Source organism: Oncorhynchus mykiss, chromosome 14 (assembly GCF_057628025.1).
Source record: "Oncorhynchus mykiss isolate SJ-2025 chromosome 14, ASM5762802v1, whole genome shotgun sequence".
NCBI classification, from domain to species: domain Eukaryota; kingdom Metazoa; phylum Chordata; class Actinopteri; order Salmoniformes; family Salmonidae; genus Oncorhynchus; species Oncorhynchus mykiss.
The window spans coordinates 20,035,243-20,055,662 of NC_143035.1; the positions used below are offsets into that span (position 1 = coordinate 20,035,243).

Below are 20,420 nucleotides of genomic sequence, written 5' to 3' on the forward strand. Positions count from 1 at the left end.
GTGGTGGAGGTGTGTGTATTCTGACCTTAATTCCCTCCTAATTCCAACACCTTTACATGCAACGAAACATTGAATAAGATGGAGCAACCTGTCCGTTCCAAGTGAAACCACACCTACTTCATTTTTTCCCGATAGAAATAACACCATTCTCCATGCACTGTAATTTACAACTTGATAAGAGGTATTGATACGAGCTAGGTAAATTAGTCATTTGTTTGGATAAGTAGATTGTAAATGTTAATGACAATTGTTTTAGATTTATTTTACCTTGTGTTTGATGGAGACAAATGAGAAACCAGTCATATGCTGGCAATCTGAAGCACATTAACATATCACCTTTTCCATGGTGAAGTTTATGACATGCTTGCCTTATAACTTGGGTTAAAATTTGGAGACCCAAGCTATTGGCTTCTGTAGCCAAGCGCAAATGACAGTATGGCTCCAAACCTACCAAGTTACCCATTGTTAGTTTACCTTTCTTTCCTCTGTCACATTCGTGTTGTTGTTCCTGAGGATCGCTAGCAATAGTTGATCATATTAGGCTAACGTATTACAAGTTGTGCAATAAGACATGTAGCATATTTTAATCACTATGGAACACAGACCATATGTAGCCGATTAAACCTGGTGCCTGGCACACGGTTCACGACGACTGGACTGTTGTCATACAGTTCCATGATTAGTGAGGATTATTAGGGTCGATTTATAGGATTACAGTTCAACACTGTAGCACACTTTTCATCACGTTCTAATATTTAATGGATTGAACAATTGAATATGGCAACTTTCAGAATGCGTCCAACCACTGTATTTTTTATTCATCTATATTTAATGCGCAAAGGCTCTCCAACACTAAATAATACACAACATCAGAGTATTCTTAAATCTACCAATTGGTGCTGAAAAGTAGACGAATATGCATATATGGCTTCCTTTCATTGATCCCAAATATTCTGATCCATTCTCTCCATATATTTGAGTCTGTCGAGAAAATTCTAATTAAAGGTAAACCAAATTTAAAGGGGTGGCTTCAGATAAAAGAGATGGCTTTAGATACTGAAAACCCTATTGAATGAAAACTCCACAAGAAAATATGTTGGCAAGCAAGTTGGAGGGTTTTCAGCAGTTTGAATTAAATGTATTCATTGCGCGCAAGGGAACCACGCCTGCAAAGTCTGTTGTGCACCTTCATAAGGTATGTCTGAATACCAAATACTGAGAAGTGCGTAGGAAAGGTGTTCGTAGGAAAGGCATACATTTCCTAAGTCTGAATCAGGCCCCATAAGAGCCTTGTAGTAGAAAGACAGTAGAAAGATCTCCCCAAAGACCAGCTGTTGTCTTTCATTACAAATGGATCAAGAGCCCTTCAAGCACAGAATTAAAAAACAAGACAATAATAACTTGGTCAAAAGTAGTGCACTATATAGGGAATCACAGTCCTCTAATTTAAATGACCCTGGGGCGGCAGGGTAGCCTAGTGGACTAGTAACCGAAAGGTTGCAAGTTCAAATCCCCGAGCTGACAAGGTACAAAATCTGTCGTTCTGCCCCTGAACAGGCAGTTAACCCACTGTTCCTAGGTCGTCATTGAAAATAAGAATTTGTTCTTAACTGACTTGCCTAGTTAAATAAAGGTAAATAAAAAATTAAAAAATTAAAAAAATTATCCACCTGGTAGTAGGTGAGAGCCAGTGCAGTAAATCTTCTTGATTTCACTGGAATTGCCCAGAAAGGCCAAGCAATAAAGACAAACTGAATAAACAGGTTTTATTAAACACTGGATAGGAGTCAAATTAATGGGATGCTTTCATGCAACGTGTCTCATTGGGTTTAAAGGTTCCATCTGCGATTGCTCAGGCTGAAAAAAATAGTCTTAAAAGGTGCAGTCTGGGATATTTGCAGATGTTGATATCATGAAATGTGCCTATGAATTTAAGAGTGGTTACAGTTCTCCAGTCTAATCCCTCAATTTAAGTTGTGGGGCTGCTGTTGTGCTGACACACAAACACCAGAGTGTAGCTATATCAAACAACTTTTGAAGAGAGAAAAAATGGAGAGAAAAATAGTGCAAGAAAAATCCAGTCTTCAGATTATAAAATATGATGTTAGCCACTAGCCAGGATGCTTGTTTTGCTCCCACCAGAGATGTGATTTTCACTTTGCCAGCTCTTTTTTGCTGAGCAGAAAGATGAAGTAGGCCTCTTGTTCACCCCGCCATCCCACCCACCCTCCCTCCCTTCCACCATTCCTCCTCCTCCCTGTCAATTGACTGAGTGCAGTAACCACAGTGCGGGTGTCAGGACCTTGGCTGGAGGCCAGTGCTGACAGAGAAACAAACAGAAACACTGCAGAAAAAACACTGGCCTCAGACATCTACTTTGCATTACAATACCGAGAGCTACAAATAACACCGTCCAAGATGGAGGGGCTCTGATGCCAAGGTTTCCTCTCCACATTAGAAGGTGCCCAGTATTCTCTAGAAAGGGATGGGCAGTGGGGGTGCAGGCTTTTCTTCCAGCCAAGGGCTAGGCTACATATGATTCAACAACTCTAAAGTATACATAGAAGTTTGTGGTTAGCTGATTAGTTTAATTAGATGTGTTACTGCTTGGCTGGAACATTGCAGAGTAAGATTGCCTACCTACAAGGATAGGATAGCTATACCATCCTCTCCCAACCCACTGTGATAGTACTACAGTACATTGACTTAAGATGGATACTATAACCCACTGTGATAGTACTACAGTACCTTGACTTAACATGGATACTATTACCCACTGTGACAGTACTACAGTACCTTGACTTAACATGGATACTATAACCCACTGTGATAGTACTACAGTACCTTGACTTAACATGGATACTGTAACCCACTGTGATAGTACTACAGTACCTTGACTTAACATGGATACTATTACCCACTGTGATAGTACTACAGTACCTTGACTTAACATGGATACTATAACCCTTGGGTCATAGTACTACAGTACCTTGACTTAACATGGATACTATAACCCACTGTGATAGTACTACAGTACCATGACTTAACATGGATACTATAACCCACTGTGATAGTACTACAGTACCATGACTTAACATGGATACTATAACCCACTGTGATAGTACTACAGTTCCATATGAATATCTATTGGAGAGTCAGAAAGAATACACACCATCCACCATTATCTCCTGGCTGGCAGTCTTAGAGAACTTCATTAAGGAAACTAAAGTGCATTAGAGGTAATAACATAAAGGCCCAAATGACGTAAATCAGTTTAGTTAAACTGCCTGTGAATCCGTGAGCCTAAATTGCCCTCTCGTATTAAAGTTACACTGCTTTCAAAGAACCCTACTGTACCTGATTACATCACACATCACAGGAAAGTCACATTAGTCAATGCATGTCCATATACATGTAAATCATAACCCTTACCCCATTTATCTGTCTGACAAATAAGCGATGTAGTTAGAATTTACATCTTGGAAATATTATTAATTAGCCTAATTAACAGCCCTAGGGCATGTGCCCTCTGAAAATTAATTAATAAACAGCCCTGTATGTTCTTTCCCTGGTCATTTGAATAATCATTAATTAGATGAGGCGAGCAGGAAGGAAGGAAGAAGATTGCATTGCAATACATTACATTAAGCAAATGAAACCAGCAGTGATTTTATAAATCAAGGATAACTTCAGTCAGCTTTAAGTGTTTTGATGTACAATAGACCATTCAGAAAGACAGGATGCCAAGATGCCATCAATGTAACATTCTAAACATGCCTGACATCATAGTGTTAATGTAACATTCTAAACATGCCTGACATCATAGTGTTAATGTAACATATGACCCAGATTATGTCACATATTTTCCTAACGACTTGCAGCTTTGCAGCAATACATGCCAGGTTGGATACTCATATATCACCGCTGAGCACTATATACTGTAACTGCAAGTACATATTCTACATATGTTGTGCTTGGTAATGAGAGAATTCCATTATTACCACTGTAAAACAAAGAGTTTTATGGTATATCTCAGGGAATAATTATATGCAAGCATAATCATACAGGTATCCTATTATGCAAACTGTTCTGTAAAATATCCAAGGTAAAACTGAGAACTAACAACAACAGAATATCCGTGGTCCCTAAGCAATTCCAGAAATCACTTTCTCATTGAGATATCAGATAGACTATAATGAACTGCAACAACTAGCAGGCCCTGCAGTTTTGTATGTCTCCCCCTGAAGCAAACAAACTAGTTGTTTATCTCAACTCACAATATATTTTATATCCCTTTTACAAATGACAACACTATGACCATGTGAAGACAGCAGTTTGAACTGAACAATTGTCACAGTTTGCTTTGAAATTAGCATACAGTGTTTATATCAGGTGATTCACTACAGTTCAGAGGCATACAGCCCTACAGTTTCACTGTCCCATACAGTACGGTACATGTCTTTCTAAATATGTTGAACTCCTGTACTCCAATATCACGTGAGTATCTAACCCCATTTATATCCAATCATACTCGCTAGTCGCACGCAAGAAACAGGTAATATCAAAGTACCTAGCAACGGCTGAGGAAGTGATTTCACACCCAACTTGAGTTATCTTATCAGGTGAGAGTGAGAGCATCACATCCACTCAACAGTGGGTGAAATTCAGCGAAGAAGTCATCAATGACAGTTTTTATCTGCCACTTAGGAGGTGAATGGGAGGTGTGGTGCTCTGGTGACTCATACTAGTGAATGGATGCATCCCAAATGGTATCCAATTGCCTTTACAGTACATTACTTTTGACCAGAGCACTATGGGAATAGTGTGCTATTTGGGATGCAGACATAATACTCAATGGTTTAGTGGCTATTTAGTTAAGCATGTGAAACAAATGCAGGCTACCCATTAGGTTATAATGCAGTGAGAACAAGAGCAATTGGCTCCGCAAAGTGTGCAGAAAGGTGGAAGGGGAATACATCTACCCTTTTCATTACTACTGTATTGCATTTATGTGGCTACAGAAATGCATTTCCGATTCACAATGATGTGGGCCTTCCTGTGGTCTTGTTAATCAAGCCCTAGCCTAATTTAATGGGCTACACCTGTTGGGTGTACAAGACACATTACAAGCCCATTGTGGATGTTAGAGTATTAGGCAGGTAAAATGCAGGTTGGTTTTTGAATAGAACTTCTAACATCAGGTGAGAGTAAATACACTTTTATTCATATGTTAAAGAAAACAATAACAACAGCAAACTATATGGGCATTTGATGTGTATCCAATCTGAACTCAAAACAACTGCTGCTTTGAAATTTGGACTGGTATGGTAGCATCTTATGGTCTATGGATCTGGTATTTATTACCATGGAATTTCGACTATATCGATGGATGGCAATAGACTAGTTAATTGGCAACATTATGGTAGATGCACATAAAGTGGACCAGGAGGCTACCTTTGCTGAGAAAAATAAGCATGAAGGTAATGGAAAAAAACTGTTTAGGTAAGAATCTCTCCATGATTGTTTGTCCCAGCACTGAATAGACCGAAGGGAGAAAGCCAGTGATTGTCACTGCAGAATTTAGAGCCCATGTTCCAACTTTTTTGTTTGTTCAGAGTGAGTTGCTATTTGTTACTTTCGTCTCCAGGGAAAATGTCTTCGTACGCGGGCGGTAACTCGTTCGGGAGCGGGTAAGAAAAGGGGTAGGAATGGTTGAGCTCGGGATCCGTGGGTGAGTAACCCGGGAGATCGATAGACGGGTGCCCCCCGCATTGTACTTCAACACCTGCTTCGTCGAACACTTGAAATACCCCCAAGTTAATGTAGGAAACCGGTTGGAATTCGGACACGGTAAAGTCCTGCTCCTCACTGAAAATAATAGTCCCCACGCTTTGCCTCTGTGATTGCCTCCGTCTGTAAAACTGCGCTGTTTTGTACCTTTTGATGATCACCAAGTTCATAAGCCCGAGAAGGCATTCCAAAGTGCTAAGAATGGTTGAGATGACTAGACTTCTCTGATATTCCTTCAGTTGGTTGCAGATGGCGGTTAATTCCACTGAGTCTATGTCTAGGCAATAATGGGAATATTTGCGCTCCACCAGAGACACCGTGTCCCCGTCCACCACGGCTCCGGAGAAGGCGGTGAGAACTCCCAACAAAAACACCAGGATACCCAGGAGAAAGAAATTCCGACACCCGGGCGTCCCTTTGCAACAAAGCAGCGCAAAGCCCAGCAGCGCCTGCCCGAGTCCGACCAGTATCCCCGAGTAGAAAGCCCCGGCCGCGGTTGACAGGTGAAAATGCACTTTTACTTTGGTGCCCAGTGAGATACATTTGAATCCGACAACAACTTCGCTCACCGCGCAGACGAAGAGGAGGGCGCTGGAGACGATGGTACACAGTCCTTTCCCACTCAACTTCATTATATTCCTCCTCTGCCTCTCCCGGTCCCTCTCCCTCCTTCATCCTCCTTTGTCCTCCTCGTCAGCCCGTCTCGAAGCACTGTCAGATTGTGACATAATACGCCGGTGACTGCAGTTCAAAACCTGTATCTCCGGAGCTGTGTGCTCTCCCCCCCTTTCCCGCTGCTTCAGGGATGGATGAATTATTGATAGGAAGAGCGCGTTCCTTCTACGGTAGCGACCCCCAAAATCCAACTCAAAGGTAATGATCACCCTCATGACCCTGCTCGCCCCCCATCCACACTGTTATGCAAGCAGCCACATCTCCAAACGCCAGTGCAAATTGTTAAGGTAGGACCATTAGCTCAAACCCGCGTGATTGCGATCATACGGTGAGTGCTAAACGGCATGCGGCAGTGGAGTGCCGCTGGGAGAGCAGAACAACTCTTTCCGGGAGGAGGGAGTAGAGAAGGCGGCTATTAAATTGTTCAGAATCCAGACGGCTTGCAGCTCCTAGCAAATGGCCATACTGGCTGCCACTCTCTAGCCTGTTACACCTTTTGGCCCATCACTCATGTACAAACTGAATCGTGAATAATTGGTATGTGGTTTTGCTTTTAAAAGAAAAAGAATAGCCCCATGCTTTTTAGTCTGTGTCCATTTTAACAAGCGTTATCCCTAACCAGTATTACATGCGCTGTCCATTGTGCTGAAACCTCGGCAAAACGAAGGGGAGAAGGGGTTGGGAGGATAAACGCCTGGTTGTCGCTGTTCAGTATTGCACGCGATATGCGTTGTGCAGAAATTGCTTTAACCTCAGCCTCAACCGAGAGGGGACTGGTAGTGAGGACATACAGAGTTTAACGAGGATGTAGGCCTAGTTGGTAAAGTTGGAAAAGTAATTTGAGGAAATTCTAGGGCTAGGCAACCTAGGAACGTAACATCATGTATGTGATTTAAAGCATTACTGTCCACATCATTTGATTAGCCTACCTGTCTTTCGTTCAGGGAGGCGCAGGTATCCAATCATAATCCATTTCTGGACTGACACTGAGATGACGGAATTAGTTTTTGTTAGTGACAGGAATTAGTGCCATATTAGTTCCCATTTGTAAGCAAGCACCCAGGGTCATATGGTGATAAATTGTTTTGAGCAACTTTAGGGTGCTCTGGACATAGCTGCAACTTGGTGGGAAGAATAATTAAATCCAACCATTGTACGGCTAACCTTGGACCCATTCTTTGAACATAAGAACACTTTTTATCAATGCACCATGTCGACATTTTATATTCTATGTTTTAGGCCTTCAATATGCTGTTTAAATATCCAGCTGTGGAACTTGATAATGAAATGAATCGCCTAGCTATTTAATAAAATAGGGTTTTAGAGACTGAGATTATGTTCTGTGTATTAGATCTCCTTGTAGACGAAGGCGATTGTCAACAGTCTGACTGACAGATGACTAAAACGAATGTAGGAGAGAACCTTTTCTGCACCTATAACCCTGACTCTATTTAGAATTCACACTAGAGAGCACCCACAACTTATCTATCCACTGGAACTAAAACCCTGTGGAGGTAGACGATGTATTTTCCAAAATCCACAGATTCATTTTGACAATTCCAAGTGTTTCCTTTCACATAATCCATAGACATCCAAGGCACTAATGAAACCCTCCAGTGAAATCCTCCATTATCCCGCTAAGCAAGTAATCACTGCAATTAACTGCTGATCCCAATGTCTGATAGCTATCTTAAAGAGAATACCCCTGAACACTGGTCCAAACTGTGTGTGTGTGTGTGTGTGTGTGTGTGTGTGTGTGTGTGTGTGTGTGTGTGTGTGTGTGTGTGTGTGTGTGTGTGTGTGTGTGTGTGTGTGTGTGTGTGTTTTATCACCATGGACAGCTCAGGTCATACCGTTTTGGCCTCCGCGCTCCAAATAGATCAATGGCGTTATTGTATTACTGCATGTGAAGGTACTAACTCCAGAGAAAGTGAAAGTGAAACTAGACAAGCAAAATAACAAATCAGCGGTTTTAAACCAAACATCTTTCATAAACTGGTATTTGAAGAAGGCATAATAATAGCCGTTTCTAAAAAGCTACCTGTTTATAATACATTATGGATGCACTTGTAGTGCATAATATTACCACATAGTGCAAGTATAAGACTTGCTATAAGCATTCATAACTATTGCCTTTTAACACCCTTTATGAATGTCTAAATATGCATTCCTAAAGGATTACACACATGGACATATGCAATATAAAACATAAGTGTTCATAAAATTGACTGACTATAAATATGTCTATATGCATTATACAACATGTAAAAGGGCAATTATGCCACTTTTCAACCTCATATTCATTATCTCCAGCACCATACCAGTGTCTACATATGTGAAAACATCGCGTTTCTATGATCTGTGGTTAAAAAGATAAGAAGAAAGGTCCTAAAATGTGCTTCTCTGTGGCATCACAGGGTAGGATTAAAAGTAAAGGCTCTTTTCAATCTGTAAAACTGAAGCATTACAGATTCTGTGATAGAAATGTTAAGGTCATTTCCGATTGAGCTGACATAGCCTATACAGCGTTTACCGTGAATGCAGTCTCCACTAAGGCAGGGACATTGCCTTTAAATTACAATCATGCTGTAACCCTGAATTTCCGCTATACATATTGAATAGAACCCCATGAAAAACTGTGGTTTTAAAAACCTGCAACAAGTTTCTAGCACTCCCAGCAAATCTCTGTGTCACTGTTTTTATTATTTTATTTAACTTTTGATGACGTCATCAGGTAGAACTTTGTAAAAAAAAAACAATCATACAAAACGTAGAAATGCATCGTTTTCACATATGTAGACACTGTTATTGTGCTGGAGATAATGAAAAGGAGGTTGACCAGTGGTAGAATTGCCCATTAAGCATTAAATGAAAGGTCACTTTATGTTTAAATGCCTATGTATTTATTATGCATTACAAACCAGGAGGCATAAAATGTGTTACCAAAGGGGATCAATTAATCATACCATAAGGTTATTAATCCGTACACACTGCTCTCTTATAGCTATTTTTGATATTAGACACATGCTTACTTGTGTGTCTGCATGTCATCCAGCATACATATGCATGAGCAACATATGCTTATGTATTTATTATTATTTATTTTTTTACTTGTGCAAGTGTTGGTGACTGTTGGTGTGAGACGTCTGTACATGTGTCCAGTTAGACGGTGTTGGTGTGAGACGTCTGTGCATGTGTCCAGTTAGACTCTGTTGATGTGAGACGTTTGTACATGTGTCCTGTTAAGACTGTGTCGCCAACTTGTTTGTTCATGCTTGCCAGGTAAAAAATAAATAAAAGGCACAATGAGGACAGATGACAGATGATGAGATTGCTGTTTTCTGCCTTCATGTTTTTACATCGATCCCGTCGTTGCTGAGGTTGCTATGTCGCAAAGTAGCTGGCGTAGGGCTCGAACACAAGAATAGCGAGTTCAAAACGATTTTACATGTAGAATCGCGCGAAAATATCTGCAGTCAGGCGTCAACAGCGCGCTGAACGATCGGTAGAGGAATGGGAGAACCAAATTCGATGCGATGTATGCGACCCTAAAAGTCCAGTCCCTTAGACACTGCCACGAACAAAGCCAAAGGCCAAATGACTCACTACAGGTCTCACATTGGATGGAGTTTGACAGCTTTCTTGATAAACTACTCAGACAATGGAATCACAACAGATTTAAAGAAAAGGCCAAAATGAAGTATATTGCCATGTAAACACATACAGTATATTGAAAATCTAGATGCTCTCACGCTTCAAAAAAGAAGTGCCAGACGAATCCAGACAGGCACAGGCCTACTTGAGACACGTAGGCGAGGCAGCCCTCCCTCTTTCATCAGTATTCTCGTCCCCAGCCGGGTCATAAAATGAAGGTTTACCTGCGCTGTGACAAGGTGAGGGAGGAGGGGTTTTCCGTTCCTCACCTCCAAACTCATTCCTCTTTTCACTCATACAGCAATAATGAAGGCTGAGTGAACCAAGTTTTACCTGGTGTCGCTAAGCAACCATATTATTGGTCGCTCTCACTCCTTACTAAAACATATTTTTGTCAGAGTGCAGTATATCTGCAGAATGCTGCAATCATTGCGTCCAAAAAAACACAGTTGACTGCAGTTACTGCACTTTAACAGCAGTTTCAAAACGGCAATATTTTTTTTGTATGCCACTCTCTCCCTATTTCAAGTTCTTCCCTAAACGAGGAAAAAATGCAATGTAGAGCTTGATGGCTTGATGGTGAATGCGAACAAGGAACTGTGGACATCAATGGAAATGTACAGTAGGTTATATAAGCAAAGTCATGGATGTTGGGACTTGGCACTACAATAAATGCTATATTTTTGGGATTATATGTTCCAAAGATTTATGTTGGTCCCTTCAGAAGGAATCAGGCAAATATCGTACCTGTGAAAAAGAATGCAAATGTAAATGAGAACGTCTTGATTCATCTCAGTAGAAGTTCATTGCAGTATGTGATAATTAGGTCAAAAGCCAACAAACTTTACAACAAACCAAGCCCACTGCTAACAGGTAGCTGTCACATACTAAAAGCCTTTGTTTGAACTTTGCTTCCCAATATTGTATATGTTGTCTCTTTCTTAATTCATCTTTCCTCCATTCCTTGCATCCTATGTCCTCCCCTCCTTCCTAAAACGCATCGGAGAAGAGGGTCTGAGGGGAGGAATCACAGAAAGACAATGTGTCTCTCAACACATTTTCATCCACAGTTTGTATGTGTGTAAAGTCATACCATATAAAAAAACAGGACAGCTGTTTTGGAAACTGGAACTTTTGGTTAAATGTTATAAATCATTTGTTCGTTCGACATGGTGGGATCTTTTTGCGTTGGTAAAATTAAATATGTGAGAAGTGGTGTTGGAAATGCCTTCATGCATAAATATTGATATAACCATCATGTCGAAGTAAACTTGGATTCACGCGATGTTAAGGTGTGCGGTCCTCCCACTACTACTCGGGAAACCATGCAGTTTATTAGGCTACAGATGAAATAAACGATGATGGACTTTACAGGGTGGTGAAAGTGAACGATGATCTTGATGCTCCTTTCCAATAAATATTGAGGTTATTATTATGGTGGCATGTGTCTGCGAGCTGTTCGCTAGAGAGCACGTGCCAAGACCAGAGTAGGCACATTTGCTATTTAACGCAACAGTGTTTGTGACAAAACTATCGGTAGTGTTGAAAATGCGATGAAAACTCATAGAACTTTAGATTTTTATTCGTACACGACAACTTATGCGAAAGTTGCCATCATGCACTGATTTTTATCGGCAACAAGTCTGTTTGGTGGAAACACACCTCTGGTGGGAAAATGTGCATATTTTCTTAATGCGGATTTTTGAATATTTGCATGAAAATCTGTCGCCAATTGGATGGAAATCTAGCTAATGTCAAAGGATAGTGTAACATGTTTGTGTGAAATGGAACTGGGCCCATTGCTGCTGCTAACTGATTGGGTGATGGTGGATGGGGTCATAGTGGACGGTGTGTTTGGTTGGAGTCCAGAGTCACTGCTTCCTTTATCTGTACAGTATACAACCATCTTATCATATCACACAACCTTGCAAATATGTGTGGGTGCGTAGGTGTGAAACCAACCTCTGTTCCTGACAGGGGCTCAGCATAGCCTCTGATTAGTTCTGAATAGCTGTAGGGGAAGGAAATATCTGACAGTATTTTCCCACACACCTCCTCTAATGCCTTTCTACTCCATTTCTTTTCATGTGCTTGGCATTTCCCTCAATAACTTATGAAGATCACAGAGTCACAGGACTGAGCTTGCTGATAAATTATGAGTTGTAAACTCAGGTATCCAAAAGCAGCAACACTGTCTAATAAAAACAATCCTATACTTTAATAACAGTATACTTTTTAATTAATGATCCGCATTGTTTTCAATGTCAATTTGATGCTGGTGTTCTAACCACCGCAATTGCTCAATTGATGGCTACAGAAATACTGAAAAGGCTTGAAGTATATCGCAGGCCTTCAGGGCTGCATATTGAAACGAGCACTTAGGGGCATGGGGGAAGTAGATCTTTACAGCATGATTGAAATTTAAAGGCAATGTTCCCGCTTTAGCGTAGACTGCATTCACGGTAAACCGCTGCATAAATTTTACATTCTATAGCATAATCTGTAATGCTTTAGCTTTACAGATTGAATAGAGCCCTTCATTTTTATATAAAGCGTTTCGATATCTAAAACTGAGGCCAAGAGTCAATCAGATCAAGCGCTAACCGGGGATAGCCTACACCCGCCTAGCAGATGTTTTGGAGGTGTAACTACTTTGGAGTTGTCAAATCGGTGAACAGCTGCTCTTTATCATTGTCATGAAGCCACACCCATCCCACTCATATTAGAAGTTCAGAACGAGAAAGTGTAGGCCAGCTAAACTCAATTGGTGGATCGAGGTCTGGGTCCGGACAACATCACATTTTGTGATATAAAAGTTTAATTATTTTTAGACAGCTTTTAAAAAAATCTACCGCGCACAGCGGCCTCTAACTCAGCAACCTCTCTTTCTCACTCTCTCAGGAAGCAACGCCCACCTCTACTAGTGCCCTGTCTAATCCAATTGCGTGGTTATATGCAAATACAAGAGGCCGCGACTTACCCAATCACATCAATCCAAATATCCTCTGCGGGACCTTGGGACAAGCAGGCAGAAAGAAACAGAAATATTTGACCGCGGTTCAACTGTTAATATCATAGATAGAAGGAGCTTAGTTACCAGTGTCTTTGTTAATATGGCTTGTTTAAAAAAAATTTAAGTTGACTCTGAAAACCGTATATTCAAAGACGAGTGGACGGAACAGTATTTATTAATTCTCCCCACAACTAACACACAACCAATGTGCCTGATATGCAGCGAGTCTGTAGCTCTCTTGAAAAGTGCCAATGTTAAGTGCCATTATGACACCAGCAGTGGTGAACCGTCATTCAGGGCAGCCCCACATTTTTAGTAAAAATAATATACATTTTTGGGGGGCTTGCCTGTTTTGCATGTTATTTTGGCGTTAATACGAGTCACATATCAGTTTGCAAACAATGTAAAAAAAAAAATATATATATATATATATATATATAATTGAGATAATAAAGCCGCATACAAACATGGTCTCTTTTTTGTTTTCTTGAGTAAGGGTGCTCCAAAATGCAGGTGTTTCAGCCTAGCTCTGCACTTTTTGTGGTGGGGCAAGCCATCAGAAAATATGGAGCATTGCGTTGTGATTGGCTCAGTTTTCTGTCACTCATGGGGAAACTACGTCACCTCCAAGTCTAAGGGTAGACTTTAAAAAATCTAGCCCCTTGGGTGCTGCCATAGAGGTACATTAGAAGTGCCTATCCAAGAAGGCTCAAGGTTATTGGCCACAGATAAAAGGAAGTCAAATCATGTTATATCTACAGTAGCTTTGATTGGACTGATCATGTCAACATCATACTTTCAAAATCTTAGCTAGCAATCATCGTGCCATGTTGACAATCTACTGGAAAATCCTTTTTAATCCTTCTCATATGAAGATAAATAATTAAGAGAAATTATTGGACATAAACATTGGACATAAACATTACACAACAAGTTAGAAATCGCAAATTCAACAATGAGTGGTTTGGAAGGAATCAGTGGCTAACTGTGAGTTCAAGACAACTGGGGAAAAAAAAAATACGAGTGGGAAAATACGTTTTGAACTTTCATCCAACTCGGAATTGTAAATCGGGTACTCAGGCCTCTTTCCAGAGCTACAACAGATCACTGACATCATTCTGATTCTACCTTTTTTTTCTCTTTGAGTTCCCAGTTGTCTTGAAAGCACCATAAATCCAGAGAATACCAAACTTTGATGACAAAGTTTGATGAGAAAATTTGCCCACGAACTACCGACGCGCTACCTTCCTGTTCAAGTGACCACAGCACAACAAGGTGAGTCCAAAAATGTCTTCTATGCTGCTGCATAAATTATGTAATATGCCAGGGAGATATGCATACTGTAGCTAACAAAGTAATACTACGTGTATGTTGTGTAGTAAGCTGTTAGCAGCCAATGCGCCTCACCCTAATAATTTGGACTATTTTCACCTCTTAATTTCACATACTGTTCTGACTTGGTGCTGCACATGCAGCCTAAAACCTGTTTTTGAGAAATGTACTCGTCAAATATTTTAAGAGCTTTCATTGTCTGCTTACTTCATTTTTAAAATGTTTTATTTATTTTACCTTTATTTAACCAGGCAAGTCAGTTAAGAAAAAATTCTTATTTTCAATGACAGCCTAGGAACAGTGGGTTTAACTGCCTGTTCAGGGGCAGAACGACAGATTTGTACCTTGTCAGCTCGAGGGTTTGAACTTGCAACCTTCCGGTTACTAGTCCAATGCTCTAACCACTAGGCTACCCTGCCACCCTGACTTGGTGTACAGGGAGAACACTGTAAGAATGGCCCATGTTCTAAATTCTGTCACTGTACATTTCAAAAGTGTTGAACAAATAGTTATATTGACTACGTCTGTCCTAGCTCGCTCATTAATGTTTGAATCAAAATTACGCATTGCCTCTTATCTGCTTGTTGTCCCCTTATGCCATAGTTTGTACGTCTCAATTGACAGTAGAAACCACATTTGTTTAAGCAAATCAGCCATATCATATGTGTTTTTTAAAAGGCAGAAAATGAAGCTGAATGAACTCTTTCGCTGCCAGACAAGGCTCTGCTGATAGCCAGGTGTACAGTGGGTTGCGAAACTATTCACCCCCTTGTCATTTTTCCTATTTTGTTGCCTTATAACTTGGAATTAAAATAGATTTTTGGGGGGTTTGTATTATTTAATTTACACAACATGCCTACCACTTTGAAGATGCTAAATATTTGTTATTGTGAAAGAAGCAAGAAATAAGACAAAAAAACAGAAAACTTGAGCGTGCATAACTATTCACTCCCCCAAAGTCAATACTTTGTAGAGCCACCTTCTGCAGCAATTACAGCTGCAAGTCTCTTGGGGTATGTCTCTATAAGCTTGGCACATCTAGCCACTGGGATTTTGCCCATTCTTCAAGACAAAACTGCTCCAGCTCTTTCAAGTTGGATGGGTTCCACTGGTGTACAGCAATCTTTAAGTCATACCACAGGTTATCAATTGGATTGAGGTCTGGACTTTGACTAGGTCATTCCAAGACATTTAAATGTTTACCCATGAAACCCCTCAGTGTTGCTTTAGCACTATGCTTAGGATCATTGTCCTGCTGGAAGGTGAACCTCCGTCCCAGTCTCAAATCTCTGGCAGACAAACAGGTTTCCCTCAAGAATTTCCCTGTATTTCGCACCATCCATCATTCCTTAAATTCTGACCAGTTTCACAGTCCCTGCTGATGGAAAAACATCCCCACTGCATGATGGTGTTCTAGGGGTGATAAGAGGTGTTGAGTTTGCGCCAGACATAGAATATTCCTTGATGGCCAAAAAGCTACATTTTAGTCTCATCTGACCAGAGTACCTTCTTCCATATATTTGGGGTCTCCCACATGCCTTTTGGCAAACACTTTAAGCATTGGCTTTTTTTCTGGCCACTCCTCTGTAAAGCCCAGCTCTGTGGAGTGTACGGCTTAAAGTGGTCCTATGGACAGATACTCCAATCTCCACTGTGGAGCTTTGCAGCTCCTACAGGGTTAACTTTGGTCTCTTTTTTGCCTCTTTGATTAATGCCCTCCTTGCCTGGTCCATGAGTTGTGGTGGGCGGCCCTCACTTGGCAGGTTTGTTGTGGTGCCATATTCTTTCCATTGTTTTATAATGAATTTAATGGTGCACTGTGGGATGTTCAAAGTTTCTGGTATTTTTATAACCCAACCCTGATCTGAACTTCTCCACAACTTTGTCCCTGACCTGTTTGGAGAGCTCCTTGGTCTTCGTGGTGCCGCTTGCTTGGTGGTGCCCCTTGCTTAGTGGTGTTGCAGACTCTGGGGCCTTTCAGAACAGGTGTATTTATACTGAGATCATGTGACAGATAATGTAACACTTAGATTTCTCACAAGTGGACTATATTTAACTAATTATGTGACTTCTGGAGGTAATTGGTTGCACCAGATCTTATTTAGGGGCTTCATAGCAAAGCAGGTGAATACATATGCACGCACCACTTTTCCGTAGTTTTTTGTTGTTGTTGAATTCTTTGAAACAAGTTATTTTTTAAATTTCACTTCGCCAAGTTGGACTATTTTGTGTATGTCCATTACATGAAATACAAATGAAAATCAATTTAAGTTACAGGTTGTAATGCAACAAAATAGGAAAAATACCAAGGGGGAGGAATACTTGTGCAAGGCATTGTAAAGGTGTTGGGACTGCTGATAGCCAGGTGGTAAGGTGTTGGGACTGCTGTTGGGACAGCTTTATGTAGGCCCTAACAGTTTGTGGGCACCGTTTGTCACCGTTATAGTGCAATTCATGTATTGTTTAGTGTTGTGATGTGGCTTTGCCTGCATGCATCCGACATTTGCCCCACCAAGATTGACATGCTAAAATTTTCACTGGACACCAGGCATAGTAAATTCGATCAGATGTATCCTCACAGAGGTGAGAACAAACAAGATTAACCAACTCAAATCCCAATATGAGAGGTCCACCAAAGTCCTTGTCAATTCCCTCACAGCCCAACAACGTGCAATGGAGTGTTCACTGAGGATAGGTTGGGTTTTGGGAAAACACAAAAAAAACTTTTTCAGATGGTGAGATGGTAAAAGGATGCATGTGTGTTGCTGACACCTTCCTTAAAGGTAAACAAAAGATGAGCTCATAGAAAAGATCAAACAGATCCCACTGTCAGATTCACAGCAATGAGGAGAACTGAAATATTAGCTGAAGATTTAACTTCACAACTTGATGAGGTCATTCAGAATGCACCATGCATTTCATTAGCGGTGGATGAATCAACAGATAACACTGATAATGCCCAGCTTCTGGTGTTTGTCAGATTTTATAACGAAACAAATAAGGAATTCTGTGAGGAACTGTTGGGCTTAACACATCTAGAAGCACACACACACACACACACACACACATACGGGGAGAGGATATCCATGAGGCCATCAAAGGGATGCTGACAAGAAGGGGGATAGATCTGAAGTCAGTGGTCTCCATCAGCACAGATGGAGCTCCAGCCATGATAGGACGAGGGAGGGAACTGGTTGCACGTTTTGAAAGAGGACCACCCTGACCTGACATCATATCACTGCATCCTCCATCGATCTGTCCTGTGTACCAGTCTGGGAAAAGAGTATTCTGAGGTCATGACAACAATGAGGAAACTGATCAACTTTTTGAGAGCAACATCGTCCCTACAACATAGCCTGCTACGAGGCCAATGCCAGTTTTGATGACTTACTACTGCACAATAATGCCAGATGGCTCAGCAAAAGCAGGATTTTGGAAAGCTTTTGGGCCATTCAGGAGGAAATCAAATCTTTCTTATCAAAGCAAAAAAAGAGTGACAAGGCAACTCAGTTTTCAGAGTTTTTGGAAAATGAGAAGATGGGAACAGTTCCATTTTTGGCAGACATTTCATCACACCTTAATCAACTGAATGATAAGCTGCAGGGACGACACAATGTGTGATATGATAACAGCAGACCGGACTTTCCAGAAGAAATTGGAGCTTTTCAAGAATGATCTCCTGGGAGAAATTGTCCACTTCCCCAATCTTCTGGTGCAAAGGCAGAGAGACAAAGATGTTCCCAACCATATAGATTTCATCCAGAAGTTGATGGATAACCTCCAAGGCACGCTTTGATGACTTCGTGTTGGAAGAGAACTGCTGTTGCCCATTCAGAACCCATTCTTGGTCACAAATGTGACAAAGTTGTCAGAAGATGCTAAATTGATCTTCAGATGGGTAGATGTTGCACCACAGCAAATGGAGTTGATTGAGCTGAAAGAAAATGTGACTTTGAAGGAGCAGGCTGGTGATTGTGACCCTGTCACTTTCTGGGAAAAGATCATGTTTATCATGTTTGGCTCCACATACAGCTGTGAATCAGCCTTCTCCACAATTAACTTCATTAAAAACAAATACCACACCAGGCTCACCAATGAACATCTGCACCAGTGTCTCAGAGTTTCTCTCACACTGTTTGTGCCAAAGTTCAAAGCATTGGCAGGAGACAGAAAGTGTAACTTCTCTCATTAATGCAGAGCAAGGCCCAGAGTGACTTATACATTAATATTGCATGGCCCTTCTGTGCATTCAGATTATTATTTTTGTTCAACTCTCCTTTGTTCTCCAGAAAACAAGCACTTTATTTAAAAAAAAATCAACAATGGTTCATAGTGCACTTTTTGCAGACAATTATGCAACCGCTTTTGTTCTTCAGCAATGTTGCACATGTTTACATTCGAAAGACATTAATTAATTACAAAGTTCTTAGTCTCATTTAATGTATTTAATGTACATTTTATATAACAACATATTTCCTAAATTGTAGTCGACTATGTTTGTTACTACACTGTGCCACAGCGCCTATCAAGGACGATATCCATCTGGACCTTTGCCACCTAGGGAATTTGTGTCACTGGACTTTCTCAAATAGTAGTTGAGTACCCCTGGTATAGGCTATATAAAAATAATGATGCTCAAATTGAAAATATATAAATGAAATCATTTGGATTTCTATCAGCCTTATCAAGGTGTAGATTACATCTCACATTCTAGTGTTCAAACTTGTAAACAAGGCTGCATGGGATTTATGTCAATGTCACTCCGTGCAGCCAATGTTCGCTTTAGGTATTTGGATGATTCCACGTGTCTCAGTTCAAATGTCCTCTCCGACATTAACACAAACACAACCCTAACTATCTCCATTCACAAAGAGAGACCAGTTCTAAAATAGCTTTCACCGCATGCGACCGACCAAATGCAAAAACAAATTGGATTTTTAAGTATGTTAAGACTCCAATCCTCCGGTTCAGCCATTAGGCATGTGGCACAGGCCCCACCGATAGATAGAAGCATTGATTGATGACATGTTTACTCCCCGCTGGTGAGTCCCCCCCACCTCTTTCCTTCACATGTCTTTCCTACGCACTTCTCAGTATTTAGTCTTACCTTATTCAGTCGTGTAATACGCTCTGCAGGTGTGGCTTCTTTACACGCTCTGAATACATTTCATTCAACCGCTGGAAATCGTCCCACTTATTGGCCAACAGATAGTTTGGTGGAGTTTTCATTCAATAGGGATTTCAGTACATTTATTTTAAGCCATCCCTTTAAATATGCTGTACCTTCTAGTTAGAATTCTGTCCACAGACTCACTAGAATATATTGAAAGAATGGGTTCAGAATATTAGGGATCAAAGAAAGCTATCTAAATACTGAGTGAACTAAACATTAGGAACACCTTCCTAATATTCAGTTGCACCCGCTTTTGCCCTCAGAACAGACTCAATTTGTCGGGCATGGACTCTACAAGGTGTCAAAAGCGTTCCACAGTGATGCTGGTCCATGTGATACACGCGGAAAACTGTTGAACATGAGTTTGCTCAGCAGCCCCCTGGGACAGCTGAGCTAACGTAGGCTAATGTGATTAGTAGGAGGTTGTAAGTAACAAGACATATCTGATATGGGCAGAAAGCTTAAATTCTTGTTAATCTAACTGCAATGCCCAATTTACAGTAGCTATTACAGTGAAATAATACCATGCTATTGTTTTGAGGCGAGTGCACAGTTATGAACTTGAAAATGTATCAATAAACCAATTAGGCACATTTGGCCAGACTTGATACAACATTTTGAACATAAATGCAACGGTTCATTTTATCAGTCTAAAACTTTGCACATACACTGCTGCCATCTAGGGGTCAAAATCGAAATTGCGCCGAATCTGGAATAATACATTTGGACCTTTCTCTTGCATTTCAAAGATGCATGTTTTTTTCTTTGTATTATCTTTTACCA

General features: G+C 40.7%; 1 protein-coding gene and 1 pseudogene across 1 annotated transcript; one reads left to right on the forward strand and one right to left on the reverse strand.

Moving 5' to 3' along the window:
• Positions 1-5,202: 5,202 nt before the first annotated feature.
• Positions 5,203-7,115, reverse strand: LOC118938704 (transmembrane protein 271). Its single transcript, XM_036943117.2, has one exon. It carries the CDS (start codon positions 6,420-6,422, stop codon positions 5,625-5,627), a length of 798 nt encoding a protein of 265 aa, XP_036799012.1. The 5' UTR covers positions 6,423-7,115; the 3' UTR covers positions 5,203-5,624.
• A 10,294-nt stretch (positions 7,116-17,409) lies between these two features.
• LOC149978316 (general transcription factor II-I repeat domain-containing protein 2A-like) lies at positions 17,410-18,656 on the forward strand (annotated as a pseudogene).
• The last annotated feature ends 1,764 nt before the right edge of the window (positions 18,657-20,420 follow it).

What these genes read in the sequence shown, in the direction of transcription:
- LOC118938704 (XM_036943117.2), bottom strand. Translation starts at nt 6,422, where the DNA reads ATGAAGTTGAGTGGGAAAGGACTGTGTACCATCGTCTCCAGCGCCCTC.